This window comes from Leptonychotes weddellii, chromosome 16 (genome assembly GCF_054177405.1).
Source record: "Leptonychotes weddellii isolate Sample4059 chromosome 16, ASM5417740v2, whole genome shotgun sequence".
In the NCBI taxonomy this organism is placed as follows: domain Eukaryota; kingdom Metazoa; phylum Chordata; class Mammalia; order Carnivora; family Phocidae; genus Leptonychotes; species Leptonychotes weddellii.
The window spans coordinates 16932068-16955942 of NC_138384.1; the positions used below are offsets into that span (position 1 = coordinate 16932068).

The 23875-nt window shown below is 57.3% G+C and overlaps 1 protein-coding gene across 8 annotated transcripts; it reads right to left on the reverse strand.

Annotated features, from left to right (window-relative positions):
- Positions 1-137: 137 nt before the first annotated feature.
- RIPOR1 (RHO family interacting cell polarization regulator 1) lies at positions 138-16498 on the reverse strand. Of its 8 annotated transcripts, XM_081806456.1 has the most exons (23): positions 16353-16498; positions 8394-8520; positions 8124-8276; positions 7879-7957; positions 7157-7180; positions 7008-7061; positions 6707-6859; positions 6542-6605; positions 6403-6446; positions 6199-6324; positions 5674-5822; positions 5469-5598; positions 4475-5385; positions 3676-4432; positions 3471-3592; positions 2474-2606; positions 2069-2204; positions 1807-1968; positions 1382-1540; positions 1054-1250; positions 881-964; positions 675-765; positions 138-532 (listed from the first exon to the last, which is right to left on the reverse strand). In XM_081806456.1, exons 2-23 carry the CDS (start codon positions 8495-8497, stop codon positions 435-437), a joined length of 3930 nt encoding a protein of 1309 aa, XP_081662582.1. In that variant the 5' UTR covers positions 8498-8520; positions 16353-16498; the 3' UTR covers positions 138-434. The 8 variants fall into 8 exon arrangements, with proteins under 8 accessions (XP_081662582.1, XP_081662581.1, XP_081662580.1 ...); XM_081806455.1 differs by having other exon boundaries at positions 3676-5385; positions 8124-8258; XM_081806454.1 differs by having other exon boundaries at positions 3471-3589; positions 3676-5385.
- Positions 16499-23875: the final 7377 nt, after the last annotated feature.

Genomic DNA, 23875 nt, shown 5'->3' on the forward strand with positions numbered 1-23875 from the left:
GGGCTCTCTTCTGCCTGAATTTCCAGGGCCAAAGCACATCCATTGTCACAGCTGGGGGTGCAGATACACTAGTGTCAGGAAGCGCCAGAGCCAGAGGGTGCTGGAGCAGAGGGTCAGGAACGCACCAGGCCAGGCCATGTAGGAAAGGCATTTTGCTTTTTTATTTTCTGTAAAACTCTGTAAATAAAATATAAAACCAAGGGATGTGGTGGGACACTGATTTGTGGCAAGTGTGCTGAGCCGAGGCTGGGAGGCACTTGACTGCAGGCACTGACTGCCAACCCAAGGGCAACGGAAGAATATATTAGATTTTCACTGATGGGAATCTGTGGGGGAGAGGTGTCTGGAGCCAGCCCTCACCCTCCCTGCCAGTGCCTGATAAGCCCTGAAAGTGAGGGGAAGGGGCACTGGGAGCCAGCGGGGAGGGAGGGAATTTAGAATGCCGTGCTGGCCATGCTGCCAGGCCCAAAGATGCGGGGCAGGGCGTCCAGTGATTCCTCCAGCCGTCGGTGGGCAGACTGCCCCTCTTCCCCTGTAATAGGTAAGGATGGGGTCAGGAGTGATCCTAGCCCCATCTCGACCCTCCCATCCCTGACTCCATCTCACTCCAGCTCCCATCAGCCAAAATGTTCCCAAACTCGACTTGACCCCTATCTCCCATCTCCTAGCCTCACCACACTGTTGCAGGCTCTGCCGAGCAGCTTCCCTCACAGCTTCTGTGTCCGTTTGGCACAGGTACACCAGGGGCTCAATGCCCTCAGGAGCCTACCAGGGAGAGAACATTGAGGTGGGCCCAGTGGAGCAGGTGGGAAAGGCCCAGGGCCCAGGGCTGAGGGAGCTTTGGGGGGTGTGAAGCGGGGGATGGGTTGGCAGGGGTTACCTTGATGCAGCCCAGGGCCAGGCAGCCAGCCACTCTCGTCTGTACATCCTCATCCTCGAGCTGGTCCAGGAAGCACAGCAGGGCCTGGGTAAGGGTGGGAGCGCAGACTTAGCCAGACACTGGGAGCCTGGGGCCCCAACCTTTGCCTCAAGGAAGGCCTGTCTGCCTCTCACCCGTTCCCGAAAGACAGGGCCCAGTGACAGGCTCCGCAGCTGGGTGCTGACAGCAGCCATGACCTTGTTGTTGCCATGGACCAGCAGGGAGCTGAGGGCCCGAAGCCCATCCTTTCGCAGCCGCCCCTCGGGCGCCAACCTCAGGGCCTTCAGCACAACAGCTTGGTCATCTGAGTTCAAATTCCGCACCAGTAACACTGAAAGAAAGGGAGGGGTGGGACAAGGTGGAGCCTCGTGGGGTGGGGTCCTTTGCACACTCATGCTCTCATCCACACTTCAGACCCACCCACAGGGTCAGGCCGCTTTGTGATCAGGGCCTCTGCCTCACCCTCCTCAGCGGTTTCAGTCACATAGGCCTCCATGGAGGGGCTATCCAAGGCTTCGACGTAACTCCAGAACTGGAAGACTGTGAACTGCTCTCCAGGGCCTGGCTGGGGCCTCCTGGGCAGCTTCTGCCCCAGGGCATCCTCCAGGAACTTGGCACACACTGTGGGAGGCAGTGCCGCAGGCCTCAGGGTTTGGATGGACCCAGGCCCTTACAGGGAAGAATGCTCCCATCCCAGGTTCAGGTCCAGGGGCCCCCTGTCCAAACCCTACCCTTCTGGGTCCTTCTGTGCAAAGGAAATAGCCTTCACTAGTTCTTCCTAGTGCTCAGCTCAGCAGGTCTGTATGGGCTGACCTGGCTTTTCCTGAGGTCCCGTCACTGGGGATCCGAGAAAGGAGGAAGAGGGGGCAGGTAGGCAGCCCACTTACCAGCCTCAGCTAGCCCCGGCTGGCGCAGGGAGAGACGGGCACTGTACTGATTGCAGAAGGTGAGGAGCACTCGCTCCACAGGGCAGATGAAGGGGCTGAGTCCCTCTGTGCACTGGTCCCAGAAGGTCAGGAAGCCGGGCCGGGAGGCTGAGAACTGCACCACTATGAGGAGGTGTAGATAAGCATCAGCAACCGAACAGGCAGATGGGCATGTAGATGGGGCTAGGTAAGGGAGGAGCTTCGGGGCAGACAGGGCCTTTACCTTCCTGCGCAGAGGTGGCAGGGATTTCCCATCGCCTGCTAAGCTCGCATACGGCCTCCAGCACTCTGGCCTCCCTCAGCAGCCGCTCCAGGGCCCATGCCTCCTGGCAGCGCAGGGGCCCAAATGTGCCCAGTTTCTGGAGAATAGGGGTGGCCAAGCAACTAAGACCTCAGGATAAAGACTGGGGAGGGTGGAGCCCAGGGACTACAAGTCTCAGCATGCATGGAGAGGGGGTGGGTAGCCAGAGTCCAGGAAGTGTTCCACTCAGCAAGAGCCAAATGCTAGGGCCCTGGGGGCAGTGGGGAGTGGAAGTCGGAGGAGGTATGGAGGGCCGGGATGGAAGTGCAGGGCTCCCTGGGATAAGGGGCTATAGAAGGAGGGTGTGGGGAATACCACTAGCCTCACCAGCAGGAGGCAGCTGCAGTGATACAGGTGCTGGACCAAGGCAGCGTCCAGGGCTGGACACTCCGTGCTGAGGGGGCGGGCACTGGGCAAGTCGAGGCTGTCCTCAGCCCCAGGCTCCAGGCTGTTTGGGGGCCTGAGAGAAAAATGGGGTCAATCACCCCAGGAGCACGCATCACCATGTGGTCACCAGTGTACTTTTATTAAAGTCACCCCATCCCAGAATGGAAGAACAGATGATGCACAGACAACAGACAATGGTTAAGTTCATGGAGGACTTCCGGAAGGAGGAAGGGACTAGGACCAGCAGGTGGTAGTGGGGATCTCCAGGGTCCGTCTGCCTTTTACCTCCTCCAGCTACAACTGCCGGGACTTCTGGGGCTGGGACGGGTGGGAGTAGGGTTGCAGGCGGGATGGTCTACGCAATTGGGACTGCAAGGAGTTATGGCCCAAAGAGTGCAGGGCACAGGGCCCTAACCTGGGCAGCAGCAGAGGGAGGAGGGGCTGGGCACAACCCTCAACCAGGATTTGGCAAAGGCCCCTCTGGGACAGGGAGCCACGGGCCTGGGTTCTCTGGGAAAGCCTAGGTTGAGACAGAGGGGGTTGATGCTGGGGGACCCAGGATGCATGGGGAGGCAGTGAAAGGGCTTGTCCATAGGGTAGATCCAAGGTGAGACCAGAAGAAAGAGGAGCTGGAGCAACATGAGCTGATGGGGACCAGCAGGAGAGGCAGGCATTGCAGGGACCAGAAGGAGGGAGGTCAGAAGTACTGGGGACACAGATAGGGTTAGAAACAGGCATCAAGGACACACAAGGACTATACAGGGTGGGGGTGAATACAGATGCACCTGCTGGCAGGTGCATCCCCTTCTGCCCACCTCCAGTCTTGCTGCTCTCCTTGTTGCTCTACCCGGCCCCACCTCTCCTGTTCCCCCCTCCTGGCCTTTCTCCTTCCCCTGGCACTCAGCTTACCTCTGCCCCCTCACTTGGCCCCCCTCACCTGTCTCCAGGACCATCCATGTCTTCATCTTCATCCTCGTTGAGGAAGCTGAAGCTCTCCAGGGCATGTTCCACAGTGATACTAAGGCTGGAGGCCCGGCTGCGAGTCAGGCCTTGTCTCTGCTGGGGTCATGAAGGGAGTCAGTGCCACCACCCACTGCCTGACTGCCCTCCCTGTGCTGCTGCAGCCCACCCACCCGCCTCACCATGAGCAGACTCTCCAGCCGGGTCACCTCCTGCTCCAGGCCCTGCAGCTCAGGGAACTGGCCACGATAGTCATCCAGAGCAGCCATTAGGGCCCCCAGGGCCTCTTCCAGCCTCCTATCCCCAGCCCCTCCAGCTGCCCCTGGAACTGAGGCCGGGGTGGCCACGGCCGGGCTAAGGTCTAAATGCTGGGGCACAGGGGCTAGAGGTGAGGGAGGGGGACTTGGGCTCTGAAGGATGGGCTCTCGGGGGTCTGGGGAAGGACTTGTGAGGGGTTCCCAACTGGATGAGGCGGGACATGGGTAGGAGGTACTGGGGGCTGTGGGGTCTGCCTGAGTGCAAGGAGTGGAGGCTGGGTAGCTGCAGGACAGGGTGTGGGTACCTGGGAGGGTGGGGTCTGTGTTTGTAGAGGGGCTGGGAAGTTCGGCATGGTCTAGACAAGTGGAAGAGCTTACAGTTAGAAGGGTGGGGCTTGTGACAGGATGGGTGGGGCTCCTGGTGGTCTGGACTGGGCCCTTAGCTTTGGGGGTAGGGCTTGTAGCAGTTTGAGTTGACATCCTGGCTTTGTGAGTAGGGCTTGTAGTGGTATGGGGGGGGCATGCAATAGTATTGGGGGGGCTTGTGGTAGTGTGGGTGGGGCTTGCAGTGGCATGGGTGGGGCTTGTAGTGGCATGAGTGGGGCTTGTAGTGGCATGAGTGAGGCTTGCTGTTGTGTGGGTGGGGCTTGCAGTGGCATGGGTGGGGCTTGCTGTAGTGTGGGTGGGGCTTGCCATAGTGTGGGTGGGGCTTGCTGTGACACAGGTGGGGCTTGCTGTAATGTGGGTGGGGCTTGCAGTGGAATGGGTGGAGCTTGCAGTAGTGTGGGTGGGGCTTGTAGTGGCATGGGTCAGGCTTGCGGCAGTGTGGACAGGGCTTGTGATAGTCTGGACGGGGCCTGTAGTATTGGGGGTAGGACCTACAGTAGTGAGGGCAGAAAGCATTGCTTCGTCAGTGGGTCTTGTGGTGGTCCGGACTGGGGTTGTGGTACTGGGGGTAGAGCCTGTAGTTGAGGGGGTAGAGACTGTGGGCTTGTGGGTGGAACCTGTGGTAGGCTGAGTGGCGCTTGGAGCACTGTGGCTAGGGCTAATGGCATTATAGGTTGAGCCTGTAGTGGTGTGGGCGGGGCCTGGCAGTTCAGAAGAGCTAGAGTCTGTGACCTTGTGAACCAAGTCTAGATGTGCAGACAGGGCAGGATCTGTAGATGTGTGGGCAGGGCCTGTTGTACTGAGGGTGGGGCTTATGGCAGAATGGCAAGGGTCCACAGCAGGAGGGACAGGACCAGGTTGCTCCCCATGGGTGGGATCTGGGTGTGCAGGCAGGCTAGGTCCCTGAGCTAGATTTTCTAGACCCAAAGCCTCCACTGAAGCCTCAGCCAAGGCAGCATCCACACTGGCCTCACTGATGTGGCTCAGAGTCCGGCTGTAGGGTGCATGCCCATTGGCCAGGGCTGGGGCCATGGCGCCCTCTTCATCCATGGGCCTAGAGGTGGGGGTCTCAGGCCTACGGAAGGCGACTTGAATGGGCAGAGGTTCAGGCTGCTGCACCAGAGGCCTGGAGGCTGAAGAGTGGCGGGCAGTGCCTGAAAGCTGGGGGCTGGATGAGTCGTCTGAAGATTCAGATGATAGGGACCATGCTGTCCCATTCTCTAGCTCCTCCTGCCGCCTCAGCATATTCTGGGAGAGAGGAAAGGGCATTTCAGGACCACCCCAGGGAGCTCCTGGGGGATGGTGGGGCCTAAGCCTGGACTGTGACTCACGTAAAAGGCCTGTTCCCGAAGTGAGGGTGTGTCTGGTGGGCTCTGGCTATAGGTGGAGAAGCGCTTGGTGACTGTGGAGGCCTTATTGACAGTGGAAGCGGTTGAGGGCTGGTCATCCTTGTCGAAGGGGCTGGGGAAGGAAGAGGCTGTTAGCAGGTGCCACAGGCCCCCTGGACCTGTCCCCAAGCCACTCAGCAACACCAACCTCCATGTGACTTCCAAGCTGAGCTTGATGGTGCCAAGGTCATTGATGTCCACAGCCACAACTTGGGGCAGGGCAGCAAACAGGTCCTTGGTCTCACAGGAGACACTGCCTACAACCACGTGGTTGGCCAGACCCTTCAGTTCTGTTACCTGTAGCCAAGAATGCATCATGAGGTCACAAGGGTATAGGGGTCATGAGGTTGTGAGAGTAGAGACGTCTGAATATGCATGGGGGTTATAAACAGTCAAAGGGTCACGGGGCCATGAGAAGGTTGCAGGGATTGGAATTTTCTGAGTGACGGGGCCATGGAAGATTAAAGCAGCCTGGGAGCATGGGGATCAGAGAGGACCGAGTTTGGAGGGTGACTGAGGTCATGGGGGTCACAGCCTCATGGGGGTTCAGGGGGTCCAATATTCATAAGATTAAAAGAGAGAAAATCACGGAGTCATGAAGGTCATGGGGGTCACATATTCACAGATGAGTCACAGGATCACGTTGCCCTGTGGTCCTGGGCAGATACATCACCTTGATGGACAGGAATTCCGTGAGCAGAGGAAGAAAGACGGTTTCCTCACTGTCCCACACCTGCTTTCCGCTACCCTCAATTCGGCCCCGTAGTTTCCAGCGCTGCCGCCCATATTTCATGCAGATCTAGGTGAACAGGCAGGATGACGCAGCCCTGGGTGTTGCGACCCTCCCATCCCAGCCCTTCACTGCACATTCTCATACCTCATACTGATCGCCCACACACAGCCTGGCGAAGCCAGCCAGCCCTGGGAATTGGGGGAGAAGGAGATGAGCCATGTTGAGGGGTCCCAGGCACACAATTCCCTCTCCCCACAACCAGTCTGCTCCCATCACTTAGTACCTTTCATCCGGAGATGGAACTCCCCCAGCTGTGCCTCTAGCTCACTCTCCAGCAGACACATGCTCTGAGAGGGGTGGTCAAGGACAAGAGGGGGTCAAGAACCAGGCCCCCCTCACCAGCTCTGCTATACCCTGTGCCTCTGCCTCATGGACAGCCATCTCTCACCTCTGTGTACTCGCGATGCCCTCGAGTGGCTTCAGCCAGGCTGTCCCGGGCCTCGCGGCTCCCTGGAGACCCAGTGCTGTAGGCACGGACCATGTTGTAGGCACCATCCCGGAGACGTCGCTGGACACAGTATGCCTCATACAGCTCGTCAATCTGGGCAGATGAGTGGGGTGGTATTGGAGGAACTGAGACTCACTCTTGGGCTTGCTCCCCCAGGGCCTAGCACTGACCCCACCCCAATCTCCCTGTGATACCGGTCTACCGCCCCACTTGTGTGCACACACGCGTGCTGCACACGTACCTTGCTGGCATGGAACTCCAACCGTCGCAGGAAGCGTTCAATGGACTTGACTTGCTGAGGGAGAGGTACGTCAGGAGGGGCCAGAGGACCAGAGCCCTTTACCCTCCCCATGAGCTAACCTCTTCCAACACCACTCCCTACACACTCACCTTGTCCAAGTCATACAGGAAACCCTACAGGGGAGGAAGAGAGGAGGCACTTAGGAGGCATGGGAAGTATTCCAGCAGGGGCACCTGTCTACCCAGACCCAGCTAACTCCTCTCCTACACAGCCTTCCTCCCCCTCATACCATAGTCCACAGCCACTCCACTCAACTCATGGACTGACCCACCTTCCCACATGCCTGGCCTTTGGTGGATGTTAGTGACATAGGGTCTGGTCCTCAAGACCCCTCCTGTACCCTTCCCCTGACCTCTTCCCCTGGGATCCCTCCTCTGGCCCACTCCCTTTCCCGCAACCCTTAGGAAGAGGTTCTCTCTACCAGGGAACTCTTATTCTTCAAGACCCAGCAGAGGTGTTTCCTCCTCTAGGAAGTCCTGCCCTGTTCCTGGGGAAGAACCAGGACTCTCTATCAGTACTACTACAATATAGTCTCCTGCTGTCCATGTCTGTGGGAGTCTGACCCACCCCACTGAAAGCTCCCATGGACAGATACTGGGTCCTAGGCAGAAAGTGTACACAGCCTGGGGAAGGTGGGGCTAGAAACCTGCCCAGCCCCAGCTTTCCGCTATATCCTGTTTTCTAGTCACAGCTGGGCTAAGTCACCCTAGAAAACAGCCCTGATGTCACCCACGGCTGGTGCTACCCAGTCCCTCATATCACAAGGGCAAAGAGCAGTAATCCAGGGCATCTTTGTCAACCCTTTACTCACCAGGCGGGAATTCCTCTTGGACTCCCTAATCTGTCCCTGGAGTTTCTCCTGCTCCTGCTGGTGCACTTCCAAATAGGCCCTGGGGAAAGGGGCAACTACAAGAATTAGCTTACCTTTGCAGCCTCCAGCTGCCCAGTACAGGCAGTGGGAAGAAGATATGAGGCTGGGGAAGTTTCCTACTAGCAGAAAGGGGATGAGGGCTTAGGGAGGGGTCCTGGGATAAGGCATTGGGAGGAGTTCCTTACGTCAGGCCCTGCTTGAGCGCAGTGTACACCAGGTCCAGCCGCTCCGGCTGCGGGACCTTAGGGGCTGGGTGCGCCACGGAAAACATCCTGGAGACTCGGGAGAGCGCTGGGGGTTTCCGCGGGGGCCCTGGGGGACTGAAGGCCGGGAAGCTCCTGAAGAAGAGGCTACACTCAGAAAGGTACAAGAAGGAGTCCCCAAACCCTCACTGCACACCCAGCTCCAACCCCGTCACACTCTCTTGACCCCATTAGCTCCCCTCAGCTGCGTACCTGGGCCCCCGCTCGTGGCTGCCGAGGACGCCTGCGAAGGACTGGCTCCTACTGACCCGGGCGCTGAGCAGGCGGCGCTGCGGCCGCACCGACAGGGACATCATGGAATGAGTCCGCGCGGGGCTCCCTGGGGGGTGGCGAGGGCGGGTGTCCAGCGCCAGTCAGGCTTTTGAAGCCCCCTCCGGAGGCCCGGCCTCTGTATCTTAGTCCTGCCGGACACCGCCTGACGCCAGGAATCCGACAACCCCGCCGCCCCGGGGCTAATGACAGGGCGGCCGGGCGACTCGGCCTCGGACTCAGCGTGGCCTCGGCTCGGCCCCCACTTCCTGCAGAGGTGCAGGCTCCGCCTGTCGCGGGGCAGGAAGGGGGGTCGCGCGGGGACCCTCCCCCGGCTGGGAAGGGGCAGGAAAGGGGCGGGGCGCATGAAGAATGTGCGGAAGCGCCTGTTTACCCGGGGGCGGGGCGGGCTCCCCAGCCCTGCCCCTGAACTCACCCCCCAACCCTCGCAACAGTGACCAGGAGCTCCCGCGCCCCCACCCCGCGAGGCCGCGGAGGTCACCGGGCGGGGTGCACGCTCTGAGCCCAGCGGAGCTGCCCGACAGGCCCGGCAGGCGCGGGGTTGGCTCTCGCGACCCGCCCGCCCCGTGTACACTGCTCCCCTCCAGCCCCCGCCGGCTCGCAGGCGCCGGGACGCCGGAGCCCTCCCAGCGCCCAGCAGCCGGGAGATTCCCAGAGTGGGGGGCAGTGCCAAGAAGTGCCCTTCCTCCGCCACTTTCCTGTGGCTCCGACCTGGAAACTGAGTCACAGATGGACGCCTTCGCCCGCGCCCTTAGCGGGAAGGGATCCTCCGCAGACCCCCACCCTGCTCCGACTAAACACGTGCCCCTGGCCCCCACAGTCCGGCCCACACCCCCTGGGGCCAGCCCCAGGGCCTTCGCAGCCCCAGGCCGGGTCCTACCTCTCTTCTTGGCACTCATGGTAGGTCCAGGACAGCTCCCCACCCCCTGCGCTTGCCCTCCCGCCCCTGTGTCCCCACAGGCCCAGGGCCACTAGGTGCTGGCCGAGCTGGGCTCCGCGCTTGCTCCCAGCGACGCCGGCTCCGGCTTCAGCTCCTCCCGGCGCCGCCCCCCGCCCAGTTCCTGCCGCCTGACTCAGCCCGCCGGGATGGGGCGGGACCGGCTGGACTGGGGGGGCGGGGGGGGAAAGGGGGGCACCGGGCCCGGGGACTGGCCGGCCTCTGGGAGGGGTGCCTGGGGGTTCCCTTGGGGGAGGAGACTGAAGTGGATCCTCTCGGGTGGGGTTAGGCGCTTGGGTAAAGGGAGTTGAACGCGGCGGTGAATAAGGAGGGATAAACAGAATGAAGACCCTGAGTGGAGGCTGGATTGGATGCAGTTAGAATAAGGGTCTCATAGAGTGGCTGTAGAGGGGTGCTGAGAGAGGACTGAGCACACAGAGGGCTGGGAATTGGGGTTCTGAGTATGTAAAGACTGGAAGGGCTGTGGGTGCGGAGTGGAGGGTCTATGCCAATGGAGGGCAGAGTCGGGCACCAGCATGAGGGGTCTGGGAGGCTGAGAAGAGAGAGGGGCTAAAGTGTGGGACTGGACAAAGCTCATATTATGTGTTGCTGCCTCAAGAAGGAAGCAAAGAAGGGGTGCCTGGGTGGCTCAGTCGTTAAGCGTCTGCCTTCGGCTCAGGTCGTGATCCCAGGGTCCTGGGATGGAGCCCCGCATAGGGCTCCCTGCTCCACGGGAAGTCTGCTTCTCCCTCTCCCACTCCCCCTGCTTGTGTTCCCTCTCTCGCTGTGTCTCTCTCTGTCAAATAAATAAATAAAATCTTTAAAAAAAAAAAAAAAAAAGAAGGAAGCAAAGAAGGAACTGGGTACAGAGTCACACAGCCCCCATCCACAGAGGGGGTGCTCATTCTAGGCACACTCCCTGGCACCCCCAGGCCCTAGGGAAGAGGATCAGGTCCCACTTCCCAGCCAGGGCCTCCTCTCTAGTAGAAGCTGCATCCTAGAATGAGGCCCCCTCCTTCTGGCCACCAGCTCACATGGCTGAATCTCCCTGGTGTTGGCCCTTTCCCGCCACCAGTATCTTTTCCTTGAATTTCCTTCATCCACCTTGAACCTAAATAGAGGCTACCATGCCCAGGGACTAGTGGGCATTGGAAGGGCTGGGTGCTCCCTCATCCCATAAATACTCCTGCTCCCTGATGCTCAGTTCTGCTTACTTTCTCCCTGAGAGGCTGGGGTGGGCCCAGGGATCAGCATTTCCAACAAGCCCACCACTCCCCTACAGATTCAGATGCAAGATGCCCAAGAAACCCCAGTTTGAGAAGTGCTTAACCTCCTCTCTCTCCTTGAAGACCTGGTGCTGTGCACCCTACACTAGCAACTATGTATTCCTGTGCATTGCCTGCCCAACACTGGCCTTCCTGCTCCCTTCAGCCACCCTCCAAGGGAACACCCCTGGCTCTGGAATGCCCCTTTCCTAAATCGCAACCACAGTGACTCCAACCTTAAGTCTCTCTCCATCACCTCCACCTTCCCTGTCTTCTACCTGAGACCTCTTGAGCCCTCAGCTCATTTATTCACCTATTCACTGAGTGACAACTCTGTGCCAAGCATGTGTCAGTCACTGGAGATACAGCCCAGAATTTCACAGACACCATCCTGCACAGAGCTCACAATTGGCCCCAGCTTCCTTTCTCTCTGCCAGCTCCCTCCCACCTTCTCTTCCCTGCACATCCTTCTCCCCAGCCTAGCTCCACAGCCACCACTGCATCACTCACTGCTGCTAATATCCCGAGCACTCTGTGCTTCTCTCCTACCTGGCAGGAAGCACTGCTGGGCAACCCACCTCCCTGCCTTCTCTGTGCCTGCACCTGCTGGAACTGAGCTGGAACCACAGAGCGATTCTCTCAAGCTCATCCAGGCTCTCATTTCCCACCCGGGAAATCCTCCTGTGTGGCCCTCCTCATCTTTCTTCCTTCTCACAGATGATGAGTGTTTCAGACTTTCTCCACAAGCCTCAAACAAGCTCAAGTCACTTCCACATAAAAAATGAAAACAACCCTGGCAACTACCAAAATGCCCATCTGTAGATAATGGAACCCTATACAGCAAAAAGAATGGACAATATATAACTGCACACAGCAATATGGATGAATCCTACAGACATAAAGAAGAAGCAAGACAAGAGAGGACATGTGTACGGTTCCCTTGATATGAAAGTTCAAAAACAGGCAGAACACATCTATGGCGATAGAAGTCTGAATACTAGTTACCCTTTGGGAGTAGTTACTGGAAGGGGGCCCAAGGGGGCTTCCAGGGTGCTGGTAATGTTCTGTATTTCCTAATCTGGGTTCTATTTTCTGATCCTATGTGGGTGTGTTCCCTTGTGAAAAATGGGTTGAGATGTACGCTTAGGACATGCACCCTCTCTGTAGGTATATTTTAATATAAAGTTGACTTTAATAACTCCAAAATGAAATGACCCTTCTGTGGACCCCAAATGTCTTTCCAGCGACCCCACCCATGGTTCCATTTGGCCTTTTCAGAGTCAGATTTCTCGAAGAGATGTCTACCTCGATTTCCTCTCCATGACCAGCCAGTTCTCTTCCCACCCTGGTCCACCTTCCACACCCACCACTCCCCTGACTGGTCAGTGACTTCCCTGTTGCTGAATCCAGTGTCCAAGGCGTAGTCCTTATCATGCTTGATCTCAGTAAAGCTTTTCACTCTGTGGCTCTCTTCCTCTTCTTTGAGCCCTTGAATTTCAAGAGGCAATAACATGCTCCTGGTTTTCCACCTATCTCTCTCTGGCTGGACATTTTATTTTCCCACAGGAGATCTGTCTTTCTCATCATCCCGGAATGGGCCTCAGCCTCCTCACTCTTGGTCTGGGTACATCTCCCACACCTCAATGCCACCTAAATGTTGCCAACTTGCTTATCTCTTCCTTGCCCAAACGGCTCTTCTGAGCACCAGGCCTCTATAGCCAACTGCCTGCTTGTCACCTCCCCAGAAGTTGAGTGACAATGCAGAGTGGGCTACTGGGGATGTGCTGAGTTTGAGGTCCCCAAGCTGAATCCACCAATTTCCTTCTCAAACTTGACTCTCCCCAGTCAACCTCTCTGTGGCAGCCCCACCCCCTCTTTACCCAGTTGTTCAATACAGAAACTAGGAGTCATCCTGGATGCCTCTGTCTCCGTTACCCCCACATCCACTCAGCCACCCACTCCTGCCATCTCTGGAATCTGCTCCCCTCACCTCCACTCCCATAGTTAGAATTCGAGTCCAAGCTGTCACCACCTCTCATCTAGAACCCTACTGCAGCTTCCTAATGGGCTCCCTGTCTCCACTGTAACCCACGATGATCCGTTCTTTTTTTTTTTTTTCTTAAGGGTATCCAGCTTTATTTTACATGGTTGCCTACATTTTTTTTTTAAGTAAGCTCTGCACCCAATGTGGGACTTGAACTCAAGACCCCTGAGATCAAGAGTTGCATGCTCTACTAACTGAGCCGCCCCCTGCATTGTTTATTCAATAACAACATTGCTCTTCTTAAAATTCCAGTCATCTCCCAATGCCAAAAACCGTGCTTTGACAAGTGCTTTCTATAGGCCAGGCCCTGCACTTAATCAACAAACATCATCTCATTTAATTCTGGTAACAACCCTAATAGGGGTAAATCTTATTAGCCCCATCTCGCAGATGAGAAACCTGAGGCTAACTGGCTGTGTGACCTCGGGCATGACGTTTCTTAGCCTTTTTGGGCTTCAGATACCCCTCTGTTAAATGAGCATAATAACAACAATGGTCTCCCGGGGCTGTTGGGAGTTTGAAATGAGGTACTTCTCTCTCTAGGGAGTGTTTGGGGAAGGGAAAATTGTATGTGGGGTAAGGAAGTTGGGGTGGGCACACTACTACACTTAAAGCACACGACAAATATTAACTGCTATTATTAATAATCACTAATCTGCCCAAGATTACACAGCTGGTAAGTGGTAGGGCCAGGATTCAAATCCAGACAGTCGGACCCCAGGACTCTGAGTCTTTAACATCCCCCTCTCTGACTCTTGTGAAACATCCATGGGTGACTCCCTACCCCAGGGATAAAGTCTAGATTCTCTGACATGACCCCCAGCACCCTTCAGGCTCTGTGCCTCCCCACATATACCTTCAACCAGTCCTCCACTCAGTACCCCCTGCTCCTCTCATGGTCTTTCTGTTCCAGCTACTGTGACCCTCTCGAAACCTGCAAGGCTCTTCAGCCTTTGAGCAGCAACCTCCATTGCTCCTGTACCCTCCTCCCATACTCTCAGCCTGAACAACTCCCTCTCTTTTTTCATGTCCTACCCTATGACTTCTTCTTCCAGGAAGCCTGCCCTGGGTTGGTTGGTTCCCCCTTTCAGGCGCCTCATAGCTTCCTTCCTCTGATCCCTGAGACCACATAGCTCAGTTGTCAGTTCTCCTTTAGCATCTGTCTTCCAACCAGACTGTGAACTCTGGGATCAGGGGCCTGTTTGTGGGGTTCACTGCTGTGCCCTCTGGGCCCCACACCAGGGAGATGAGGGAGGGGGCTGAGTGAACCGGGCTGCCCGGACACAGAAAGAGCAGATCGTGGGCTGTTGAAGGGGTAGATTTCAAGTCTGTGCCCACCCCAACTCCCCTATCCTGCATACAATCTTCCTTTTCCCTGATATAATCAGCAAGTAGGGTTCTGCTCCCTGGGCATAAGGCAGGGTGGGGGCCCTGGGATTCTGGAACCAAGTGGGTAGGCTAGAATCAGAGTAGGCTAACTGTCCCAACACTTTTCTTTCTCTGACTACGGCTCTGCTGCCACCAACTCCCTAGTCCCTGACAGGGACCAGGATGTTGGTCTGCACTCTCGCCAAATCTAACTGTTGGTCTGCACTCTCGCCAAATGACCATCATAATATCCACCTGAGTGACCATTTCAGCGGGTGGAAAGGCAGGATCTTCCCTGCTGCAGGGGAGAGAAAGAGCTGAACCCCTTTGAGCTAAAGGAGAGGGCCCGCCTTAACTGGCAGGGGCTGAATGATGGGAGCCAGGGGACTCTCTGGACTCATGCCAGCCCTGAAGTCTGTTCTGGACATGGGAAAGATCCCAGGTCCCAAAGGTTATGGGGCCTGCAGCACAGCCAGCTCCAGCTCCTGCATGGCCCCAGATTCCTCCACCCCCAATACCCTCTATGCCAAAAGTGGTGCACTTGTGTGGGACGGGAGGTCCCACCACCTTCACTGCCCGGCTCAGTGGTATGCCAGGCCAGGCCAGCAGCCTAGCCAGGAGTCCCCGGTCCAGCCCCGCCTAGGCGCGGGGCTGCCCCAGACTGAGGTAAGCAGACGCTAAAAATAACCGGGGCAAGGGGCGGCTGCAAGAATGGGGTCCCTAACCGAACCTGTCCGGGTCTCCATGGCGACTGCCCCCAAACCCGGCTGCTGACGTCATGCTGCAGCTGCCTGAGCAGGAGGGAGGGGGGCGCGCGCGCGCGCGCAGCCTGGGACCCCCCACCCCGGAACGAGGCGGAGGCGGCCGGGTAGCTTCACTTCCTGCCGGCCCCCTCCCTGGTCAGCTGGTCACATTCCCCGGCTGGCGGCGCCCTGGAAGCCTGGTGGCCTCCCCTGGGCAGGGCCTGGCAGGGTCAGGAGTCCCCAGCCGTAGTGAAGGGCCAGGGTTGACTGAGCCTCGTCCTCCTCACCTGCCTTTCCACCCAGGGTGCACCCAGCCTGGCTCCCTGCGTGCGCCCCTCACCCCCACCCAAATCAGGCCTCTATCTCTGGCTGCTGCCCCACAGAACCCAGGAGGGGGAGGGGTGGTGGGAGTGGAAGCTAAGCCAGGCCTCCCTGTCCCGCTGGAGTATTTTGTACCTCATTCTTCGATTCTCATTCCCCACACCCTCTCCATGCCACAAAGGTGGTAGGGCCGTGGCAAAAATTCAGGTCTGGTTCTAGTTCCCACTTCTCCCTAAGCCAGATGTGTGACCTTGAGAATATTACTTAACCTCTCTGGGCCCGCTTCTGCATCTGTCAGATTGCTATAACCCTCCTCAGAGGGCTGTGCTGGTGTGAATGCTGCAGGCCCAGGGTGAGGTCCCACAGATGGTGGCCAGGGCACCTTTGTTATATTTGTTATATGAGACTGCACACAGTAGGTACTCCGCGAGCTCGCCTGGACCCGAATTAGGATCAGTCCAGTAGAACTGGCTAGGAAGGCTCAGTTCTGGAGACTGGACTCAGACCTCAACAGGGAGAGGACAGAGAGTGCCCAGGGCAGACTTAGCCAGATCCCTAGACTTGGTGAGCAGCTTCTTCCCCAAAACAGTTCTGCAGGGTGCCCAAGCCTGGCTGCTTGCAGAGAGACCCCGCATCAGCCTCCCATTCCCAGGGACAGGGTCTGTTCCCCCGCCAGGCCAGGGAGATCATCTCCAGCCTCAGCCGTCTGGGCGAAGAGCCCGGCCACAGGCCAGGATCCGCCACCTCGGGCCGAGCCCCAAAGCCGCTTAGGCCGGCCGGTAGGACCAGGAAGATTAGCTCATCTCGGAGGCTGGCCTGCACCCTCACCGCCCCCTCCCCATTCCCAGCTCAGCCTCCCCCGCGGAGAGGGCAGGGGGGGCTCCCGGAGAGCGCCCCTGCCAGCGCCCAGGCTGGCGCCTTGGGCCCGCCGTCAGGCCCGGCCCACCCCAGAGCTCCGGGGCAAGGGCCGCCTGGGCCTTGCCTTGGGAGGGAAGAAGGCCCAGATGCGGCGGCTTTTGTGGGCGTCCTCCGCGCCCGGGGGGAGGGGAGGAACCACACCGCGCGGCTCGGGTCCCGGGGATGGGGCGATGTGGGACAGGGCCGCAGCCGGGGCAGCAGATCCGGGACCGATGGGGAGGCACCCGGAGCGCCGCGCCCATCCCCGGCACGGCCCGCGGGCCCGGAAACGGCGGTGACACTCACATGGCTGCGCTGGGCTGCGCGGACCTCGCGCTCTCCGTGCGCTCGTCCCTGCTCGGCCTGGTCGCGCCGCAGCTGCCGCTGTCGCCGCTGCCGGCGTCCGCCCCTCCTTCCGCCCGTCGCCCGCCGCCCAGCCACCCCGCTCCTCCCCAGCCCGCTGGGCCCCACCCACTGCGCTCCCGCGGCTCCCGCACCCGAGGAGGCGCCCACGGCTCGCTCCGCCCTTTCGGGTAACGGGGCAGGCCAGTGGCCCACGGGGTCCACCAGCCTGCGGGGAGGCGGGGCCCTGGAGGACGCGAGGGTGGTGGGAGCTCTCCGCGCTCGGGATCCGCGGGAACTGGGCAGCTGCTAGCAAAGCCAGTCCCATTCCTTCCCACACAGATCCCAAAACAGGGTGCGCCGGAAAGCCCCGCTTGCCTGCCCCCTCCTCAGAATCTGTGGTCTCTAGAGATCTTTCAGGCCCTCCTATCTGTGACCGCCTGAAACAGGTCCTGGAGCGGCCACTGCTGGGTTGGGTTGGTTGGAGGAAAGGATCAGGGACAGTTTCCAGAAGGGGAACAAGGGGGCCTGAAGCCTAGCCATTGGACACCTGGCCGTGCATTCACCATTTATTGGTTATTGGCTTCTGGGGAGCCTCAGGCCTTGCTCACAGAGCTTGGCAGGGTTTGGGTACCTGGGCTTAGGGCACATGTTGGCCAAGGGGGCCAGAGCCCAGTCCTTCCCAATAAGGGGACTGGAACACTGCCTCTCCCCTTGAGTGGCTCGAGGTGGAACTGAGAGCTCTGAGCCTCACCCTTCAGGTTTCACTCTGTAGTCCTTCACCTTTGGAGGTAGCACAGACATACCCAGGAGCAGGCTGAGGGACCTTAAGAGGTTCTTGAATATCTGCACCCCTCAGGGTTGGTCTTCACAACCCAGAAGTTGTATGGGGGGGGGGGCAGAGACCTCAGGGGGCACTGATATCCTCTCCATCACCAGTTCTTCCAAGAGACACACCACCCTCTCCCAGTACTCTGGCCTCCCAGCCCCTCCTCTTTGCCTTCCTTTGCAGCACACCTTTCTCTATAGTCCTTGAACCTGGGGATTGCTTCCAGGGACAGGGCTCTCTTTATTTCCCCACCCTACAATATCACCCAGTCCCAGGGCTTCCATCCATCCACTGCTGAGCATACCAAGCAGTCCTCCATGCTCAGAGCCCTCTCCCGTTCCAGAGCCTCTCGTTGACCCACCAGATCTCATGACCGGCCCCCGAGGGACTCTTCTTCCTTCGTCTCATCTCTGCAAAGCACTGACGTCCATTTAGGCTCCCACCTGAGCCAGAGGCCTGGCCTCTACAGAGCTCACAAAACTGGAACAAGTTGGTCCCTGCCCACCTCTGAAGTCACCTCCTCTGCAAGGCATCCTCTGACCACCTTCTCTGAAGACAGCCTCTCCTTGTTACTCTCTCTCCCCATGTCCTGTGGACTACCTTCATGTCACTAATCACCACCAGGAAGCATGTATGCCCATGTGTGCTCATGTGCTAAACCTGCCTCACTGTGGGCCTTGAAGTTCTGTGGGGACAGGGACCATGGAAGTCGTCGTCACCACTGTCCCTGGCTCGAGAAATATTTGTCAGATGATGGGGCACCTGGGTGGCTCAGGCCGTTAAGTGTCAGACTCTAGATCTCAGCTCAGGTCTTGATCTCAGGGTCATGAGTTCAAGCCCCGCATTGGGCTCCACACTGGATGTGCAGCCTACTTTAAAAAAAAATTTTTTTTTAAATATATATAGTCAGATGAGCCAGTGAATGAATGAAGTGAATGAATCAGAAAATGCATGAACCATGACGTCATCTCTCCTACCCCCACCTTCATTCAGCCTTCTAGTCCTGTTGATCCACCTCCAAGACATGTTTCAAATTCATTCCCTCCTTGTATTCATTCATTCCCTCACCTCCCACTGCAAGTACTCTGTTTATTAATTAATTCTACAAACACCCACTGAGCACTCAAGGCTGGGCAGTTTGCTGGCTCCTGGGGTGGCAGGGGCATAGAGCAGTCCCTGCCCCATTGCTCAGAGCTTTGATGAGGCAGCACTGATTGCAGGGCCTCACCAGAGCACTGTCCGAGGAATTCTTTCTTATTCTGGAATTCCACTTCCAGAAAATTTCTACTTTTTTTTTTTTTAAGTAAACTCTACTCCCACGGTGGCGTTTGAACTTACAACCCCAAGATCGAGTCACATGCTCTACTGACGGAACCAGCCAGGTGTCCCGAAAATTTCCACTTTTAATGGATGATTCCCTCACCCTTCGTAGCCACTCCGTTCTGTGTGTGGTCATGTCTCTGCATGGTCACAGTTGGTACCTAGGCCTGGCCCACCGTCTCTTCTGGCCTCCCTCCCTCCACCTTTATCCCCTACAGTTGTCCTCTACCTAACAGCTTGGGTGATCTTGAAATCATAAATCAGGTCATACTGGTTGACCATTGCCCTCAGGATAAGTCCAGACTCAGTCGTGGAGCCTCTAAGAGGTCTGGTCTAAGATGACCTCACCTACTCATTTCCCATGCATCCTGCCAGTCTTCGGTGCTCTGGTTCTACCTGTGACTCCCTGAGCGTGGTCCCCACGCTCTGGCCTCTGTCTCTTCTCCCAGCTTCCCTTCTACTTGGGTTGCTCCTCCCCCTTATCCACTTGGAAAAGGATTCAACTCTCCTCCAAGAAACCTGTATCCTCTGGCTTCCCACTCAACCCTTCTGAACACCTATTACTCCCTATTGTCCTTGTCTGTGACCAGGCTTGGCTCCCCATCCTGTGACTACCAGGGCCAGGCATGGATGGGGCTGCAGTGAGCAGATGGGACATCTTCGCCTGGCCCCTGCCCCTTGCCTAGGCACCTTGAAGGAGGGATGGTAGCTGAGGCCTATGGGGTGATGGAGGCCTCTCAGGCTTCTCCCCAACAACCATGAGCCAGGTGAGGAAGGACACAGCTGAAAACCATTTCACAGAGGAGCCATCCTGAGGCTCAGGGAAGGCAGGACCTTTCCATGGTCCTGTGCTTTGGAAGGGGCAGTCTGAGCTCCAGCTCAGTTCACTGAGTCCTAATCAGTTTGGCTCTGAGTCAGCCATGGTTCCCTGAGCACATGCCCAGCTTGGCGCCAGGCTGGGAGTCAGGGCAGAGCCCAGAACCATCACCATTTCTAACCATAAGTACCATGAGTCCACATTCCTGAAGGGAAGGGCTCTGGCCTGAGAAAAGTCCCTCAACTAAACAGCAGAGGGTGGTGAGAACCACAGCGAACCCCAGTTCCTCGTGTAGGATGTAGCTAGTCCCACTTTTGGAAGTAATGCAGTTCAAGTCCCCAAACCCAGAAAAATGGAGGCTTCCCTCACCCTACCCCACAGCCTCCATGGCTACATCTCTCTGGTATGCAACTTCACTCCCCAGCTTTCTGGGAGGCAACAGAGTAAAGCCTTCCCCTTACTGTGCCTCGGACAGAGTGTGCAGCATTCATTCATTCGCCAGATAGTCACCAAGCAGAAGCTGCTGCATGCTCAGCTCCTGAGGGACCAGAAGCGGGGGGCGGGGGGAGGGGGGCCAGCGGTGAGGCAACCTCATCCCTGCTTATGGGGGCTCACTGTCAATTAGGGCATCTACAGCCCTGAGTCTCTGTACCTCCTGTGTCACCAATGTGTGTGTGGGAGAGAGAGAGTCGGTGAGTGGTGGGGGCAGATGATGGCTCAAGACGGAGGACGTAGGGGCCTGTGGCTAGGTCTATACCTGCCACCGACATCCACTCCCCTCCAGCCCCAAGCTGGATTCTACTTCCCATTGTGTGTGTCAAAGGGCAAGGGCCAAGGATGCTGTTCCACGTTCGAGTCCTAGCTTTACCACTCTCACCTCATGGTTTCTGGAGCCACTTCTCTTTTCTGATGCTTTAACTGAACCCATTCACCCATTAAAACTGCAATTTGAAGATGCACTCCATCTCATTCATAATCAATACAATGTCAATATAAACAACAAGAAACACTTTTTTTTTTTTGCCTCTGAGATTGGAAGTGAGGGACGATGTGTGAGTGGACACTCTCAAGAGAGTGGGAATTGGTTTGAGGGTTTAGGCGTAGTTTTTTCAGTATGTTTTAGGATGTCAAGTGCAAACCCCTCTTTCAGTTCCACTTCAAGAAATTCACCCCAAAGAAAGAGTTGTACAGGCAAGAAAAGATCTGTGCCTGAGGATGTTGATTACTGGCTTGCTTGCCCGGGGTAAATGGACGACACAGTCCTCGTGACCATCAGTGGGTGACAGAATGCTGGAGGAGGTGCACGTATGCCCGGAGATGCTCTGTGGCCACCGGAAATGGAAGCCAGGCACGGATCAAACACGTATGAGGCACCTGGCATCATTCTGGATGCTGGGGACACAGTGGCAGACGAGACAGGCAAGGTCTCTGCTCACAAGGAGTTTACACTCCAGCCAAAGGAGACCGATCATCATCAAGTTAGCACCTAAGTACGATAACTTCAGAGAGAAAGGAGAGAACTGGAGAAAACCACCAGGGTTGATGTGATGTCAAGGGATGGGGCTGAGGGGCTACTTTATTTTATTTTATTTTTTTTTAAGATTTTATTTATTTTTTTGACAGAGAGAGAGACACAGCGAGAGAGGGAACACAAGCAGGGGGAGTGGGAGAGGGAGAGGGAGAGAGAGAAGCAGGCTTCCCGCTGAGCAGGGAGCCCGATGTGGGGCTCGATCCCAGGGCCCTGGGATCATGACCTGAGCCGAAGGCAGACGCTTAACGACTGAGCCACCCAGGCGCCCCTGAAGGGCTACTTTAGTCAGGTGGTCAGGGAAGGCCTCTTTTGAGCCGAGAACTGAATGGCAAGAAAGAAACAGTCATGGAATGATCCAGAGAAAGGGTATTGCAGTCCGAAGGAACAGCAGGGCAACCGCTCTGAGGTGGCAATGAGCTTGCTGTGTGTGAGTCACGTGGGCTGCAGCAGAGGGAGAGGAGGTCTGCGAGGCGGCAGGCTCAGGTCAGGGTAGGGTAGGGAGTCAGGGCTTTCCATCTTTCCACAGGGAAGGGTGCTCCACCCAATAAACACGGAGGAGTGGGGAAAACACCACAACAGCTGTCTGTTCTCCTGTCGCAGGAGTCTCCTCAGGGCAAACCTGCCTCCACCGGCCCCTGAGAGCTGTCAGGAGAGCTGTCAGTGGCCATCACCTCTGGGCATTGTAATTTCACGTGGTTTTATTTTTTTCTTCGTATTTATTTATACAGAGAATGGTTGGCAGTGAACGGGTCACTGTTTTCAAAGACAGCACGGCCACCTCTTCTTGAGACATTTTCAGGCCGGCCCCTGGCCCCTGCACCTAGTAGGCATTAAGTTTCACCCAGGCTCCACAGGTGACTTCCCTGGGGACTCTGCCCCAGGCGGGGTGGGGTTTCTGCTATTGTCCCCACTGATCCAGCTTTGGCCTCCAGGGGGGCCTGTGAGCAGTGCCGTGCTGGGGTGGGGTGATTGTGTCCCACAGGCTGGGCCAGGCGTCCTTCCTTCCTTCCTGACTCCCTTCTCCCAAGGGACAAGTAGGGAGGGACGTTCACGCCTCTCCCAGGTCACGGGATGCGCTGCTCCCTTGGGACCCCTTCAGGCCAGGCCCCTTGCCAAAGGCTACAGTGAGTGATGTGTAGTTTATTCTGAGTTCCTACCACTAGCAGAACTGTTCTGACAGATTTGGAGGGCCCTGTAGAGGGGGAAGGTCCTAGTCACCCTGTATGTGGTCATACCCTCCACCCATCAGAAGATGATCTTGGGGCGGTGCATCCCGGAACTGACCCCTGCCTTGCCCCATCCTCGCCTAGGAAGTACAGCGTTGGTCTTTGGCGCCACCGTGTGGGAATCAGCCACATTGCAGCAGCACATTCCACAAAATACTGCCTAGCTCCAGGGGGCAACCCCTTGCCCCAAGTCCTGATTTCGTTAATGGGTAGCCCCTGGAGTGTGCGGCGCACAACCTGTTCAGCCTTATGCAGCGGCGACTCTCCTCACACTCGGACCTAGTGGCAGATCACGGTCACTGGGAACCCCACCACCACCATTAAAACATCCTCCACACTCTGAAGACTATTCCCAAATGCTCCATGACCCTCCACTTCCCAGGTCCTCTCCTCCTTGGACCTGTTCCAGGTGTGCTGAATATACATAGTCCTCCTTCTCTTCTGAAACTCCCTCTGGCTTCTGTGACTGCTCTTCTTGGATTTCTAGCTGCTTCTCCGGCTGTTTCTCTTTATGTCGCTTGGTGGGCTCCTCAGGGTATTGGTCTCCCTTCCCTCATCCTTAATATTTTTCTCCAAGCCATCCTGACAACTTCCAGGGCCTTCTTCCCATACCCACAATGATACCTTGAGTCTCGGCCCCACATCTCTCATTCCATTTGCCCCTTAAGGTGACCGTTGGGTACCCCAAACTCACTGTGTAAAGTCCATCCCATAGCCTCTCCTCACAACTGCTCCCCCTCTAGGGTTCTCATGGTAGTCTGGGTAGCCTTTTCCCTGACCCCCACCCCTCCACCAGCCACCAGGTCTGTCCTGTCCTCCCCACCTCCCCACCCCACCCGCAGCCAGGGCACCACCCGCACCTCCTTCCTGGCCTCTTGGTGTCCTTGGTTTTGCCCAGCCTAGTCCATTCTCCACACGGCAGCTGATGGCCTCTGCATATTGGACCCTGTCCCTTCCCACTTCCCCACTGGTCCTTCATCTCTGGCCAGTTCCTCCCCAGGAGGTCCTGGTTCCGGTTAGCCTGACTTCTTTGTTCCCTGAATACACCCTGCTCTCCATGCCTCCACAGGCTGTCCTGTGCATCTTTTTCCCTCTTTCCTTCACTGGGCTAACCCCTGCCTACCCTTGAAGCCTCAGCTCAGACACCACTTCCTCTGGAATGCCTTCCCTGGACTCCAGGCTAGTTCAGGAACCTCTTGGTCGTGCTTACAATGCTCATGCTGCTCCCCACCACAGCCATGTGTGCCTCCCCTTCTGAAAGGGACAACTGCTCCTGTCTGGGCTCCTCACACCAAGGCCAGACCCAGGTCCGGGCACTCTGCCTGATTCTCAGTCTCAGACATCCTAGATCTCAAAAGTTACCAAGTGCAGGGCGCCTGGGTGGCTCAGTTGTTAAGCGTCTGCCTTCGGCTCGGGTCATGATCCCAGGGTCCTGGGATCGAGCCCCGCATCGGGCTCCCTGCTCAGTGGGAAGCCTGCTTCTCCCTCTCCCACTCCCCCTGCTTGTGTTCCCTCTCTCGCTGTGTCTCTCTCTGTCAAATAAATAAATAAAATCTTTAAAAAAAAAAAAAAGTTACCAAGTGCACCACAGCAAGCCAGCTGCTGGGCTGGGATGGGGCCCAAGGCTCTTACCTTCCCCTCTGGGGCTCCTCTGTTCCCCCAGATGCCATTGTGAGCCGAGTCAGGATCCTTGAGAGCCGATGGGAGCTTGATAGGCAGAGAATTGGCAGGTTCATGGCCCGGGGGGAAGGCAGCCATCAGCCT